Source organism: Sparus aurata, chromosome 6, assembly GCF_900880675.1.
Source record: "Sparus aurata chromosome 6, fSpaAur1.1, whole genome shotgun sequence".
NCBI classification, from domain to species: domain Eukaryota; kingdom Metazoa; phylum Chordata; class Actinopteri; order Spariformes; family Sparidae; genus Sparus; species Sparus aurata.
Genome location: NC_044192.1, coordinates 20,989,292 through 21,006,784, shown reverse-complemented (window position 1 = coordinate 21,006,784; position 17,493 = coordinate 20,989,292). Strand labels below are relative to the sequence as shown.

Here is a 17,493-nt window from a genome sequence, read left to right as displayed (position 1 = left end):
CAGTCTGAGTTATTCTAGCTCATGGTGTTGGCTGGTGCCTTGGGGGTATCTCTATGGAAACAGTATACGACAGCCGAAAAGAACAATCCTGTTACTCGCTGTCTCTGTGTCAAATGCAGCTACCAGGTCCTGTATGCTCTCACGGCTTGGGCGGAAACCACTTTCACAGTAATCTGCGCAGTAACAGAGCCTGCAGTGCAAAGCCACACCGGTCCACTTCTTAATTGTCTTAATTAAATAAGGTGCTGTCTGATGCATGCTGGTCCCTACAGCTGAAAGTGTGAGACTGTTGTGAGACCGTGTAGCAAAAACCTCAGTCACATCTTCTTGCAGTATATTCTTATGAAAGAATCAAAAGAAAGATCACATGCCAGTGACAGTTCCTGCAGGGTGTAACAAGAGTGAGTCTATCAGTGTTCAGAGTACCTTTGCTATCTATTACCTCTGTGCTTAAATGAAAATGAGAATGGCAAGACAAGGCTGACCATTTAGTTGTTTTCAGTACTATAAACATTTAAAGCACAAAGCATGTCACAAAAATACCTAGTTATATTATTTAGTATGGTGTAACTGACACCACACCTTATCTTATTGAATTAATACACCCCCAATTTTAAAAAATTTGGGATGCCATGTAAATCATAAATAAAAGAAGTGTAATAATCATTTTTTGCATATACTCAGTTGAAAACAGTACAAAGACAACTTATGTTCACTTTTTTTTATTAATTAGGTGAAAAGTTAAAAACAGTTCAATTCATATGTACGCAGACAATGCTATTTATATACGACAGCGCCCTATGATAAATCTCTTATAGATAAGTATTAATAGATACTATGCAGTGTGAATGTTAATGTTTTAATCCATTTTAATCATTTTAAATCTCTTTTTAATAGATAGTGAGCGTTACAAATGTACGTGTTTTATTTGAATTGATGTTTCACCCATTGCTTTAATGTATTTTCATTTCATTGTCCTAAATTTACTGTAATCTACCTATTGTTTTTGTATATGTTCTTATCGGGCGTTTTAATAATAGCTTGCTCCCACTGGCTTTCCCTCTTTAAATAACGGTAATGACAACAACCACAACTCCTCAAAATGACAAAGTTCCCATGTGATCTCCACAATCTTAATGTAGCGGCATCACAGGCTTTGGCAGGTGGAACAGCCTTAGCTTTTCATATAAGCAATGTGAACATCTACATAATGATTTCCTGTAAGCCCACTGTACTGGTGACATGTCTGGCAGTGTGCTTTATAACCTCCATAAGCCACATGTAAGTGGATTACACAACTGGCATAGAGCTCCCTTACATACCCTGCAGAGAAATTAGTCATTCAGTACTGCAAGCATTGCCAAATTTGAGCAGCATGGATGTGTGTTGTACCTGTGAAAATAATCAGATTAGCGCAACTATGCCAGCAACATATGAGCATATTCATATAATAGTTTTTTAAATTTTACCTCTATAATAGTATATTAAAGTGCAGATCAAGGCTCCAAAAAGTTAAATATTAACAAACCACTTGATTATGAAATGAGCAGGTGAAGGTTTAAATTGACTGCAGTTTGTCTTTGTGTAGTCGTATCTATATGTGGCAATATAGTAATACACCAACATATGCTCTGTGCCTTCTTTGTGTAGAAAGACCAAATGCTCAGAGATGGTTAAGAATCTCAGCTTAAGAATCACATGTTCTTTTACTGGCCTGGATTCAAATCCCACTAGAACCTCCTCTATCTCCCCTACAGGAGCCCCTCTCAGCCCTTCCGACTGCCTTTGTTTTAAAACATGCCAACGGTAACCAGAGTGCATCCACACTCTTTAAAGTAAAAATTTTTTTTTAAGTCTATCACAGCAATTTTATGAAGTCATTAAGTTATTCTAAAATCCTCATTGTTCAGTCAGCATGTATCTGACCAATCATCCTCAAGCAACTAAATCAGGCTCTAAATTATATCTCCTATAGACCTATCACTACCATAATTTCAGGCTGTTGTTTCTGAACAGGTTTTGATTTTAAACCAGGGTTATATGACCTTAAAAAATACACATTTCTGGTTTGCAAAATAAAATTCTAGCTTTTGAAGGAGCCTCAGAAATCAGAGAAAATATATTTTTCAGTCATTTCACATGATGAAATGACAATATTAACGGCTTCGTAGTCAGGGATTTCCCCTTTTCAAGTCTGAAACATCAGGGAAATTCATATATTTCAAATGCATATGAATGCAGTCTCTGTGGACAAGGGACAAAATTTCGGTATCAGAAGATTTCCGGTTGTCGTAGTCTGAGTAGTATTGACCAATCATGTTTGAGCAGGCTTTGGCTGCATGCAGGTAAGCAGTCCATGTGGAGAGAAAAGAGGCAGAATGCATTGACCAAAATGCAGTCTTAGGACCTATCACTCTCGTTCAACGATGATGACTATTGGCTGATTAATCGGCCTTCATATGTCTGTTTATAGTGATTACCTGAAGTTTTATTTTTTGCATCCCAAGTTGCAAATTTGAATGTAGATGAATGAAGTTGATGACTGATAGTCAGGAGAAGAAGTCTTTGCCTGAATATTCTGCTTCTCTGAAGCCCTAAAATTTTGTCCATTTCTCCCAGAGGCAAAATCATTGCCTCATTGGGATCACAGACAGTAGCCTGTGGGGCATTGTGTCTGTACTGTCAATCAATAACATTCATAACATTGTCATCTATTGTTTACAATAAGCAAGTAATATTTTTCATCAACATGCTGTTTTCTCTCTGTGGACTTGAAATAAACGTTAGAGTTGGTAAATGCTTTGTAATGTGATATTTGTGGGGGCTAAAAATAACGACTAGGTCAGTTCACTCCAAGTTCACACTATAAAACCCAAGAATTGGACTGGCCTCAATACATTACACAAATCCCTTGTTATGAAAAGTATTCATATGCAATTAAAAACAAATTATGGAGAATACCCACTTGAGACTGCATCTTGATGGGAATGGGTTTTGGAGTTTTAATATAACATTGAGTTATGTGACAAGGATTAATCAGATAGTGTTTATGTGCCACTTGCCACTCTAGATCATACTCTGATTTATTCATAAGAGACCAAGCGGACTGCTGCAAGCTGTTTCACCACATGTTGAGAAAGGCTGTCAAGGCGGTTTAAGGAGAGAGACGATTCTTGTGTGGGAATGTGATTATTAGCCTGTCTGCATAATAAGGGTTTCTCCAGCTGACCTGGAAATCTCATGGGAAGTCAACCTTTGAACTGATATGAAATGCTCACTCATGTGTTTCAACAATCTAGATTTTCATTAAAAAAAAAATTCCAGTTGCTACACCACAGACGACTCAGAAATAGCTCTAAAGTAATTGGCAAATCTGTTCAGCATTGCCTCAGAATGACATTGTTTGGGTGGTGTTAAAAAAATTGAGTCCAGCCTCTTTTGATTCTGCTGCTGGGTTTCATTTTTCTGTGTAAAGTTCTCTCATTAATTCCAATAAATCTAGTGGTCTGGAAATCACTGCCATTGGCTCATTTAATATTTATCTCTCTGATCCTGCACAATAACAAAGATTCCATGAAAAATATCCATTGAAGCACCTCACACCAGATTTACTGTAATGTCTCAGTGTACTGCTGTACTGCTTTTTCAGTGGCGATACAAACTAATCAATGACTTTGCCAGTCTGTTTTTCTGCACTGGCGCATTTGGTCTATGTTTGAAAATATGTTGGCTGATGTTTTCCATCCAAATCAAGTAATTTACTGCTTTTTTCTGCACCTGCAATTTGCATGCTGGCTGCAGGAATAAACTGTTTACATAGCCCAATACTGACACATCATATTACATGTCTAATATCTGGTTTTACTACTTGGATGCCTTTCAATTGTGATTAAGTCATGCTTTCTCCTCCCCCCAAAATATGTCTCAGTCTTTTTTTTTTTTATTATATCAATGACATCCTGTTACTCCCACGCTACAGTATAAAAGCATTAGGAGACGACCAGAAATATTCAATTTCATTCTCTTTCAATGAGATATCAAGTAATGCTGTTGCCAAAAATGTAATCATTGGTAGAAGAAACTGTAAATATTGTCCTGAAAAGGGCTGATCTTCAAACAAAAGAAAAAGCTAATTGTAAAGGGTTTTAGGAATAATTTGTAGTAATCCATTGTTATAAAAATGTAACAATTATTTGGATAATGGGCAGCAAATTGAATTGCCTACTCCAAACTGATCAAATCATACTTATCATACTTGGCAATATAAGAATTAAAAAAAAAACTTGCAAAAAAGGATGCATTCGACTGTGAATTACCTTTCTGACTTTCTCAGAAGTGATTCATTGGCATTCAAGATGTCTCTGCCGTGAGTGTGCTGGTGTGAGAGTTGGCATTAAAGTCAACCAGATTTAGGTTGGCATTCTTTTGACTGATCAGACCAGCTCCCTGTAGGCCTCCACAGATGTGCCTGAAGCAAAAGCCAGTCAGTAGCTGTGTCTGCAGACTCTGCACGGTGTCACGACACTGACAAAACCTATTACACCGAAAACACAAAGTTTCAAAGATTCTTTGATACTTTGACTCCCTTTCACTTTCAAATCCCTGCCCTCAGCCCCTCTCCGACTCTTCCCGTCTACCTCTCTCTTCCACTCTGAAGCAGAGGAGGAACTTTCTGAAAATCTGTTATTTTTTGCAGTACAGTAAATTCTATCCACTGTGACTAACACCTGTGGACAGTCAGTCTACTCAGTAATTTTTGGTTAACCTCAATGACAGCTTGACAGATCAGAGAAAATGAGCTGGACGTATTATCCCCATGATTGTTAAATGCAGGATCCCACCACTTTGGCAGCAGGAGAGCGAAGTTGTGAAAGGCTCAGCAGGGATCCAGTGAAAAAATGGGAGTCTGAATGGGGTGAGACTAATTGCATCTGCAAGGGGAAAAACAATGCAGTGTAGCCAGTCTCATTAATTATTTTAATGATAAGCAATTAAGCAATTCCCACAGTTGGCAGGTGTGTGTTTTCTGTGTGAACTGTAACAGGTTGACTGCCAGTTTTCCACTTAATATATCAAAATGGCATGCTTACAAAACTTACAATGCCGTTAATAACTGATTCAAATGACAAACATAATCATTGGAGTGTCTCTCACTTATTCCAGGTGGCCAACCTTCTGCGACTCTTCCAGATCCCTCAAATAAGCTACGCTTCCACCAGTGCCAAGCTTAGTGACAAGACCCGCTATGACTACTTTGCGCGCACTGTGCCCCCTGACTTCTACCAGGCCAAGGCCATGGCGGAGATCCTGCGTTACTTCAACTGGACGTACGTATCGACAGTGGCATCTGAAGGTGACTATGGTGAGACTGGCATTGATGCTTTCCAGCAGGAGGCTCGTGCCCGTCAGATCTGCATCGCCACATCAGCAAAGGTGAGCCGCTCCATGAGCCGCTGGAGTTATGAGAACGTGATTCGGTCCCTGCAACAGAAGTCCAACGCCAAGGTAGTCATCCTGTTCACGCGCAGTGAAGATGCCCGTGAGCTGCTGGTGGCAGCCAACCGAATGAATGTCACCTTCACCTGGGTGGCCAGCGATGGCTGGGGAGCACAGGAGAGCGTGGTGAGAGGCAGTGAGGCTGTGGCTGACGGTGCGTTCACCATTGAACTGGCTTCCTATCCGATACCCCAATTTAATGACTACTTCACTGCCCTGCACCCCTACAACAACACCAGGAATCCTTGGTTCAGAGAGTTTTGGGAGAACCAGTTCCAATGTAGCCTCCATGATCTGAGCTGTGGGAAGCACTCACTCCAGGAAGCTCAGTTTCAGCCAGAATCTAAGATTATGTTTGTAGTGAATGCTGTCTATGCAATGGCTGCTGCTTTACATAACATGAGGCAGGCCTTATGCCCCAACTCCACAAAGGTGTGTGAAGCTCTTAAACCTGGCAATGGAAGAAAGTTTTACAGGGACTACATTCTCAAGGTCAAGTTTGAGGGTAAGTAAAATCTTGATAAAGAAATATTATTACAGACTCTCAATGTTTACATGATGTAAAGCAGCTTCCCTTTTTCTCATTATTCTGTCATCTGTGTAAAATCTCGATACGATATAATTTAATTTCCCCAAGTGCACTCTGCGCGTACTGTATGCTGCCAAATTAGGTTATATCAATTTAGATTCATTTTACCAATTCAAATAAAATGTTGAATTAGTGCAAGAGTAATTCTACGTGTTTATACACTGCAGCTGCAGATAAGCTCTGTAATGATTTAATTTGCAAAAATGAAACTATTTCCTCAGAGGCTCTTTTTTTTCATGTGTCTTGGCTCAAGTGTGAATACAGAGAGGATTCTTCAGTTCGAACACTGCAGATACTGATCACGCAAACATGACTTGTTTTCTGCCTGTCTACACAAACTGCAACACAAAACTGAAGTATTGATGTAATAGTATTTGCATCCACGCACCAACATATTGCAAAAGACCCACAAATTAAAATGCTCTCAGGTTCGTAGCTAAGCTCTGTTGTCTTATCCTTTCATTTATGTAAATACTGACATTTTCATTGATGGGAGATAGAAGTGTATCGCTGTGCTCTCATCCAGCTGTGTTTTTCTGTTTTTGAACAATTTGTGGTAAAAAAACAAATACCCACAGGATTTTACTATCCAGAGACTGAATTGGATAAGAGGCCTTAAAATAGTCAATCCCTGCAGGCACAATAACACCCTAAGGAGACAACACACAAAAACAGGTGGACATCTAACTATAAACAGTAAAAAACAATAATAGGTTGATGCAGATTTAGTGCTACCAATAAGCTATTCAGGTATCTAATAATATATAACATAATGGCTGATTAATAATGCTTTTACAGTAAAGTATATGTTTTCAATTTCATTATATTCATTAATAAAAAATAATGGCAACTACATTATTCTAATAACTGATTAATCCTGTCAGGCATTTCTTACCAAAATCTTTCTTCGAGAAAACAATTGTTGATTGAGAAAATAATCTGCAGATTAATCAATTATGGAGATAATCACTAATCTCAGCCCTCTGTACACAGGTTTTCAGAAATCCTGCATTGCTTCATCTCACTTCAGTGATAGGTGGTTAGTGGTGCCTCATTTCAGCCTTGATTTCATAAAGAAAATTAAACATTTTTTCATCTAAAGTGCCATCTGTCTGGATTTCCCATTAGTGTTCAGTCCCAGAGCTTTTTTCCATTTAAGTGAATGGACTCAAACTGTGGCTCCATCATGTAAATTGACAATTTGCACCTGTGTCCCATCACAGTTACTGTTCACTGTAGACAGTGGAAATAAAAAAGTCAGCAGAGACACATAAATAAGCAAAAAGGTAAATGAGAAACGTGCTTTGTAAGTTATCAGTTCATGGTGCACAGCCTTGTGTTTCTGAATTGTTGATGTCTATGTTTTGCTTTCATTTTGACACTTTTCTTACTGTAATTATACAATGCCCCTTTACACCTTGCTCTTTCTTCTTTTCACCCTTAGCACCATTTCGTCCACCAGACACAGAGAATGTAGTCCGCTTTGATGCCTTCGGGGACAGCCTCGGTCGTTACAACATTTTCCACTACCACAAAGAAGGTGGACGCTATGTCTACCAAAAGGTTGGCTACTGGGCTCAGAGCCTGACCCTGAACACCAGCCTTATCCCCTGGGCTGGCCAGGTTGCACCAACCTCACAGTGCAGTGACCCCTGCAGGAAAAATGAGGTCAAGAGTATGCAGCCTGGAGATGTGTGCTGCTGGATCTGTATCCCCTGTCAGCCCTACCAGTATCTGCAGGATGAGTTCACCTGTGCTGACTGCAGCTTTGGACAATGGCCACTGGCCAACCTGACAGGCTGTTACGATCTGCCAGAGGAGTACATCCGTTGGGAAGATGCCTGGGCCATTGGACCCGTCACCATTTCCTGTCTAGGGATGATGTGTACGCTCTTTGTCGTTGGCCTCTTCCTTAAACACAATGAGACACCCGTGGTGAAGGCCAGTGGACGTGAGCTCTCCTACATTCTTCTGCTGGGAGTGTTGATGTGTTATAGCATGACCTTCATCTATATCGCAAAACCATCCACGGCAGTTTGTACACTGCGCCGGCTGGGCTTAGGCACCTCCTTCGCTGTGTGCTACTCAGCCCTCCTGACTAAGACCAATCGCATCGCTCGGATCTTCAGCGGGGTGAAGGACGGAGCCCAGCGGCCTCGATTTATCAGCCCAGCCTCCCAGGTCGCCATCTGTGGTGCTTTGATCTCCTGTCAGCTAGTTGTGGTGGTGGTCTGGCTGCTGGTGGAGACCCCCGGGGTGAGAAAGGAAGTGAGTCCAGAGAGGAGAGACGTGGTCACCCTCAAGTGTAACAGCAAGGACTCCAGCATGCTTGTGTCTCTCACCTACAACTGCATCCTCATTATCCTGTGCACGGTCTACGCCTTCAAGACACGTAAATGCCCCGAGAACTTCAATGAGGCAAAGTTCATCGGGTTCACCATGTACACCACCTGCATCATCTGGCTGGCTTTCCAGCCTATATTCTACGTCACTGCCAGTGACTACAGGGTGAGTTAAGGTCAGAGTTTCAGTTATACATGCTTCATGAAAATGAAGCAAAGTTTAAATGATCACTACAAGTTTCTCATAACAATGAAATGTTACTTTATACTTTCCTCGAAATACATGCTATGGTAATGATTTGTCTTGAATTATTTGTTCATGTGGCTTCAGGATCTTAATCTGAGCAGAATACATCCTTGCAGATAATAACTTCTTAAGGGGTTGAATTTGGGTTTTATATACAGGATATCACAAGCTACCATAAGCTAGTATTGATTCGGCATTCAGCAGGATCTGTGTTGCCCATGGCGCTCAGAAGTATATATTCTTTAATAACTGCATTGCTTTAACTCTTCATAATTAGCAGCATACTTATGCTTGTCAGGCGCTCTCTAAGACAAGAACTTTAACAGCCTTGTTCTACCTTCAAACGTTAAATATTAATAAAGTGAAGATTATAAAATATGAATACTCAAGTCATGGACCAAAGTAACAGGCTGACAAATATCTTACTCTTTACAACAACACCCCAGTTCTAGTGGTGGTAATAACTTACATAGTGTTTTGCCAAAAGGTACCCTAGGTTTTCTAAGCACAAGACACACATATAGAGTGGTTAAGATTAACGAGTGAAATGGAGGGAAAACACTGCTTCCCTTCTCCCCTAAAATAAAAAGTTATGGCAGGAAGTAATTTTATCCTTCCACCCAAAGCAATTCCATTTTACTCCACAGTTAGATAGCTAGATAGGGTTTGGGTCGGATAGATAAATAGTTAGTTTTCAGTTTCTGAATGTCTGTGCTAAATGGCTACTAACGGTCATCTGTACATACAGGAACACAATGAACATCAAATTGATGGAACTTCAGAGAAAGGGGTGGCCTTAGTGCGTTTTTTATTCCTCTGGGATCTGAGCAGCGAGAGAGAGGCAGAAGGGAGAAACAGACAAGAAGAATCCCCTGACACAGCTGCCTCTGCAGAAACATGTAGAAGGCAGGCAAGACCATGAGGGCTTAAAGGGAACTGAGCGTCCCAGCATGTCCCTCTGCGTAGCTATGCTGAATAGAGCGTGAAAGACTGCAATGCTGCGTCCCAGCTGTGCCCTCTGTCCTGGGACTGCAGTAAGGCTCAGAGGAACCCTTCCTCCAGGCCCTCCAGGCCCTCCAGGCAACACGAGCAATTCACAGCCATCGGATACGGCCTCATCAGATAGACGCAAAACTCCCCTTTGACCGATAAATAATTACTGATGCAACTGACTTGACACAGGGTCCCTAGCTTTCTCACAGGCAGCGACATATTACCAGTGTTCTCCTAGTTTTACACCACTCTTGAAATTGTTGTCACAGCCTGATGCATATCTCCAACTGAATAACAAATACAGATTTGATTGTGGTCTGTCATGAAATGTTAAAGTAAACTAAATACATTCTACTGAGCCACGAATAACACATTTGATTACCATATGAAATATTAATGATGTTCTGCGCACCCTGAGGGATAGGGGACTCATATTCCATTGCTGGTCATCTTATCTCAGCAGCAAACACAACTGATCGAACAGCTACTGCTGCCAAAAGTCCCGACACTTCAATGAAAATAGTAAATGCTACAGATACCGAAAGACGGAAAAATATTTCCTGTGACTCATAACTGCTGCACGTCACACTAATGTATCAATAGAGATAACCCTTCCTGAAATCATTTTTCATTACTGTTAATTCAGGGAATTAGTCCCAGACAAAATCAAAATTCCATATTCCATATCCACACTGTGGTGCTATTTATCCATCTGGATTGTTTTGTCTTTGTTTTGAATATATCTGGTGTACAGATGTCTGCTTTGACTTGATGGAACTAGATGGCACTTAGCTCAGTTCGCCAATAATGCATAAAAAAATTCAACAGCAATGTCACTTTCAAGAAATCACGACTCCATTACTCAAGCTAATCAACAGACCTTATGAGCAGTTTCATGTAAAAAAATGTCTTTCTACCAAATGATCAGCCACCAAATCACTGTGCGAAAGACGCATGAATGTACTCACTGGCGTCCTGCTCAGCTGAGCTGTAATTTTAGCTTAGTAAGCTAGCTTCTAAACTATGAGTAGATGCACTCTGCCTTCTGCATGGTGATACGATTGATGGATGCTGGTCTGACACTCTTCACAACGAGGTCTGTAGATTATCTTGACCAATCAGGTCATAATTTCTGGAAAGAGACATTGCTGTCAAGTTTTTCGAATACATTTATTTGTGCTTAGAGCATCACAAGTTAGGTGCCACCTACAGTAGTTATGTTACTTTCAAGAGAAGGCCAACATCTCTACAGTTGATCTTTGGTTTTGGAATGCTATACATCCCATTAACACACAATGTGAGTATCAGCTCTCAGTGTTCAATAAGTGTTGAACCAAGAAGTACCCCAAAGAGGAAATATAGGAATAAATCTAGCGATCCAGCATTAGTAGAGTAAATACAGATACAGTGGTACACTATCCTGATCAGCTGATGAGACAAGAGGGAATCAGACATGACATTCTTTTTTATACCAAAGACCTTCATATTGTTTTACAACTATGCTCATTAACCTGATTCACGTATTTTATTTCTGATTACAATAGGCTAAAAAAGAGTACCGACTGAAATCATTCCACTTGTGAAATCTCATAAGTCACACACAGGTCCCCCTCAGTGAATTACTTGTAGATTTTTTATTTTTTTTTGTGCCAGCCTACCAAGTCTGGCTTGTGGCTGGCTGATCCAATAAAGCTTTTCAATAAATGTACAGCACGAAGCCCAATAAAAGGAAGAATCTCATCTCCTCGCTGAGGTTCTCTGGAGGAATGATGCTACTTGAACGCAGCAGATATTATTTATATCTGAAGCAGCAGTGTTGTATTTGTGAAATAAAATAATACCTTCACAGGGGCTAAAACAGAACAGAGACGGAGCAGAAACCATAGTGGCCATGCTCTACATGCTGTTCACCACACTCGAGCAGAAGACATCTGGAAATATATTACTGCAAAAGCAGATTCCTTGTCCTTTGCTCTGCCAAAGTAACATCTTGTGAATTATTAAAACCACTTAACAGGTCATTCCTATGCAGTACTGTCCCCCCGTTTTATTCAAAACTATTTCTGAAGTCAGTAGAGGACATTTAACCTCTGTGCACATCCGTATTGCTCAGATTATTATGTACAAACTGTCACTTTGCCTATGTATTTTACCCCAAATAAACAGGTCAGACATACAGGAAAAAATTGTATAGTGGTAGATTCTTTTGTGAATTTACCTCTCAACCCAGGACCTGAGAATGTCGGTGTGTGTACTGTATTTCAGAGGTGGCATGAGGTGAATCTTAATGTTGAATTCTTTGCACATGGCTACCTGCAATACATCTTGAAAGACAGACATAAATCCAGTGATAGTTATTTCACATTACATGGTACACTATGACCTTATATCAGTGACCACTACAGTGTTAACATAAATCAAATATGTTAAGGTTAAATCTTTTTCTACAGATAACATTATCAGTTAGTCCCTATCATAATATAATTCATTATTAATTGATTAATACTATGCCAGTAATAAGCAGGTTTGTACTGTAAGATAGTTAGAATAATACTGATCATCATTACATATTTATTACATACTTCTTATTATATAGTTCTGCAAATAGTGATTGTGTAATCTTACTCTAGTCAGTTATGTCTCTGTCCATCTAATGGATGCTGATGTCTCACTATTATCGTATTATCTTTGTTGCAGAACAGCACAGCGCAACACTTGGAGCCCCATTATTTTAATACCAACATTAGCATTCCGGGTGATGACAGACACATGCTGTGCCTTGTGAAAATAGGATGCACCTGCCACACACCACACGACGCATGGCTGTATCTTGTTATCCAGAAAAAAAGAAAAAAAAAAGATAGCTGAGAAGAGATTGGAAATGAAGGAGCAGCAGACCGATGACACATCTCAAGATGTGGGCAGGGTGATGGGGGAAAGGAGTGAGGGTTAAGCAGTTGATTGACAAGCAAATAAACAGTTCGCTTAACACCTCTGTTCAGCACCCTAACTGATGGCATCCTCCTTCCTCCTCTGTCGCACCTGGCTTTGATTCTGAATATGAAAGGAGGACTTTATCATTTCTTTTCTGGCTTTTGAATCCCCTACTTATAAAGTGGAGATGGTTGTACAGTAAATGATCCATAACCTCAATATAACACTGTCTTGTTGTTAAGAACCTTCCCCTAAGAGCCATATCAGCTCTATGGATGAACAATTGAATAAACATGTATTAAATTCACAAATGTTACTGAAAATATACACATTAACAGTGGAACCTGGGCTGTGTGTGAACATTAGAGCTGTCACTGGTGTGAAATTAACATTGGCAAATTTTTCTCAACATTCATCCGGAAATGTGAGTTTACTTTTCTGTTACATAAAACTGAAATCACTGAGTAATATCTGTTAAAAACACAGCAGATGCAGGAGCAAGAGCTCAAAGCCAGACTACCTATTACATAAGCATGGTTTTGTTTTTCGAGAGAGAATTTCTCACCTCTCTTTCCTCCTCTAGGTGCAGACCACTACCATGTGCATCTCCGTCAGTCTGAGTGGGTCAGTGGTATTGGGCTGCCTCTTCGCTCCCAAGGTTCACATCATCCTGTTCCAGCCGCAGAAGAATGTCTGCACTCTCCGAGTGGCCACCACCCGCTTCAGCGTCACCACTGGACCAGGCTCCAGTTTCTCTCAAGGTACCACCTGATAAACAACGATGACACTTTGGCTATTGTTTATACAAAAAACTGTGTAAAAGCACATAGCTTTATTGAAATGTGATGTTATTACATTCTTTATAAGAACTGTGTCATTTTTTAAGGCTGCTTTTCTTTCACACCTGTAGCATTGGCTATCATATCCTCACCACTAGGCCGGCAACACACCTTTACTTTCACTGATGATTGATTATTTTTTAATTGTTTGGTCAAATAAATGTCAGAAAATAGTGAAAAATATCCATCCTAGTTAAAATGTCTTTTTCAGTCAGTCTAAAACCAAAAGATATTCAGTTTAATATGATACAAAACCGGTATAAAGCAGGAAATCTCCACATTTGAGGGGTTGAAAACTGAATATTATGCAATTTTTGTTGAAAATTTACTAGAATGATTAGTCAATCACATAAATAGTTGGTGATCAGTTTTTTGTCAATCAACAAATCTGTTAGTAAACTAATCTTGCAGCTCTACTCTTTATCAGTTTTTCACAAAGCATGCATGGTTCCGATCAGGAAAACCAAAAGAGCACAACAGTTTTTCCATTGTTTTCATTAAACAAACTGTTAAAACCAGATGAAGTACAGAAGCTTTTCCGTCACTTTTATAAGTCAGTAATTAGAGGACAATAGCCACCCACTGTTTCTGGACATTTAATTGAAAATGTGATATTAACACCATATTTCATTACTTGATTATCATGCTATTAATTTGTCTAATAGCATGGAGTAATCCCTGCTGTTTACAGTGCTGTAGCTCAGTGGGCATGTGGTGTATGTTACAGTCTGTGTCTGTGTTGTGAACTTAAGGAGTTTTTTTTTTTTTTTAATGTTTTGCAGCATCAGCCTCCAATGTTGTTCCGACAGTGTGTAACGGACGAGAGGTGGTGGACTCCACAACGTCCTCTTTGTGAAGATTAGCTGAGTTCCTTTTGCCAAACATTGTATACAGTTATGTAATCACTAGTCCTGAATCAGGTGTCTCAGATATTAAAGAGGTCACACAGATGATCGTCCTGACTTTGCTGTCCTCAAAGTGCTGTGAGTACAATGTCCCAATTATTTTATTTTGTTCTTTGACTCGTAGCGATTTTAAATGAGATGCCAATAAAGTCGCATACGTATAGCCCTTGTTTTTATTGAAGATTCTACTTGCAACAATGGAGTAAATTATAGTAAATCTGTTAAATGTAATATATACAAGACGTTTTTAATGTAGATTTTGGTGAACCAGTTTGTGCTTTCTTGTAATTTATGTAAATAAAATGTGTTTTTTATTAATATAGAAATGACTGATCGTCTGACTATTTCTTTATACATCAGGATAGTACATGCAGGAATGCTTTGAGATGTTGATTTTCTTACCTTGAATCTATAAACAATGACAAAAAATGTAACCTTGCAATCTTAGCAATCTGCACAAATTGATTGTCACACTACACTTTGATACATGTTGCTTACACTTTGCCTATTGCTGCAAACTGGTAAATATCTATAATATGCGTAATTAACTGCACATATACTTTTTTTCCAGCTGTTTTTAAAAAAGCACTTCTCCTCATTCACACCATTAACACACTGATGGAGACAGAGCTGCCACGCATAGTTTTTGGTCTAACTCAAGGATACTTCAACGTAGGAGCCAGAGTTGGAATCATCAACCTTGGGATGAATAAAAGCCACTTTTGGAAGAAGAGCAATGCAGAGAGTCATTTACTATTTAAAATATACGATGATGTTAGCTGAGTAATTAAATGTGGACTCAGTCTGGGTTTTAATTTTGGGCTGTCTCATATTAATCGGCTTCAATCTACACCATCTGCCAAGACCAAACAGTCTCTCCATGAAAATTACCATCACAAATATCATCATCTGCTGATTTGGGATAAAATCTACCAAAGCTGTCCCAGGAATACACACAACAGTCATTACCCCTGTGTACACAAGGAAATGCTTTGAAAAATAGACCCATGCTGTATCTGTGATTTAACACTGCCATCTTGTGTCCAAATTGTTTGATCTAATCTTGCACATTGCAATATGTAGGCAGCCCAGGGGCTTGCTGCAAATAGAGTATTTACATACGTAGGAAGTGGACTGATAATCGGAGCACTGTCTCACTTTATTAGATCTTCTCAGTGCCCATCACCAAATTAATGTTATTATATAAACCAGGTACAGCATGTACTGCAAAATCTTCTTGCTGCAATTGGAAAAACAAGTGTCCGCTGGTGTGTTAAGGTAAAGAAACAGCTCCACCATATTGAGGTTAATATTTAGAAACATAATTCTGGTAAGTCATAAATTCTAAAAGGGAGAGCACAGTGATCAAATACAGGCGACTTGAATTAAAAATGAATGCCAATAACACCACCTACTTTATGTAAATATTAATTAGTAATTAAACACAAGACGCACACTACTCAGCTGTGCACTCATTTCACAATACACTTCTTTAGAGTTGTCTTCTCTGAATGCAGGAAAGAAATTCTGCAACTTGAGTGTGTTCTTAGAAAAGAGGTACCATGTAGGAAGCTTAGTTTCATGATGGAATTAACAATGTTTGTACTACGCAAGTTGAAAATAGAAGAGAAAATAGGGAGGTCATGGAATATTTTTTTCCTTCTTCCTTCCTTTATGGACTTGTCATTAACATAGCCTACTCCAGTTTTTCAACTTGTCACCTTTCTGATAAATTTCAAAACAGTAACTTTGAACTGGGACAGGTAAATGGTGCTGTGCCCTAAATACAACTGGGTTTTTTTTAAGTTTACAAATAACAGTTCAAACAAAACTTGACTGTTGTCAACTGCTTGTAAGACTTTATTTTGCTGGTCAGATAAAGTGAATTTAAGACAGCTAGTGTAAGTGTGGGTGTGAGTGTATGTGTCTGTGTCTGCGTGCGTATGTGTGAGTGGGTGTATGAGTGTGTATGTATTTGTTTATGTCTTTGTGCATGTCTGTGGATGTAGAAGGGTTGGGTTCTTTTAATTTTCTTCTCTTGATTCTGCACTTTGAGCTACTTTTCTGTATGAAAAGCGCCATACAAATAAAGATTGATTTGATTTGATTTAAGTCATCTCATTAACTTATAATTTAAAAACAAAAACAAAGCATAAATCATCAACTGGGAACTTACTGTTGTTTAAATGTTACATATAACAAACCAGTAGATTTTTCCTCATAGCTATTGCCAATTATGGTGAAAAGTTACAAAGTACATTTCCTCAACTACTGCACTTGTACAATTTTGAGCCTCTGTAATTGAATGTAAAATCCAATTAATTATGGTAGTTAAATGAATTTAACTACTCATTTAACTTAAATGAATTTTACTACCATAACTGTAAAAAAGCACAACAATTTCCTCCAAAATGTAGCCTAGTATATGCAGTATAAAGTGGTAGAGTGCTCACGATCCAAGACAACAGTGTCACATAAGGAGACTTGTTCACTGCACTTACCTGCAATTTTGATGTACTTAATACAATTTTTTATTTTTAATACAGAGGTTCAACAAAACAGGTCCAATCAGCAACATACCTGTGCAGGTATGAGGGGCCTTTAATCTATGACAATCATGCATCGTATCTAATAAGTTGATCATATGTTTTGTGTGTAAAATCGACGTAATCATGGTAGTAAAATATATATTTTCCCTCTGAAATGTAGTTGAACAAAAGTATAAAGTAACATGAACTAGTCATAAAGTAATGTACAAGTAACTCAAAATTGCAGTGAAGGGTAGTACAAATAAATGTACTTTGTAACTTTTCACTTCATATATATATATATATATATATATATATATATATATATATATATATATATATATATATATATATATATATATATATATATATAGATAGATAGATAGATAGATAGATAGATAGATATGTATAGATAGATATATACAGATATAGATATATAGATATATATATAGGCTATACATATATGTTCTTGAAAACTCCATAGTGTAACACTATTATTTTACATAGTGAGCACTTTTACTTTTGATACTATAAGTCAGTTTTTCTGGTAATACCTCTACAGTGACAGGATTTGCAGGGCTTTAGCTTTCAACATAGTATTATAACACTGTAGTGTTCTT

General features: G+C 38.7%; 1 protein-coding gene across 2 annotated transcripts in view; it reads left to right on the top strand.

Annotated features, from left to right (window-relative positions):
• Window positions 1-14,671, top strand: part of grm2a (glutamate receptor, metabotropic 2a) — a 33,365-nt gene extending 18,694 nt beyond the window's left edge. For both annotated transcript variants that reach the window (XM_030419551.1, XM_030419550.1), the window contains 4 exons: window positions 5,164-6,001; window positions 7,530-8,593; window positions 13,185-13,362; window positions 14,223-14,671. In XM_030419551.1, the coding sequence (XP_030275411.1) occupies window positions 5,164-6,001; window positions 7,530-8,593; window positions 13,185-13,362; window positions 14,223-14,296 (2,154 nt within the window). In that variant the 3' untranslated portion in view covers window positions 14,297-14,671. The remainder of the gene's footprint in view (window positions 1-5,163; window positions 6,002-7,529; window positions 8,594-13,184; window positions 13,363-14,222) is intronic.
• Window positions 14,672-17,493: the final 2,822 nt, after the last annotated feature.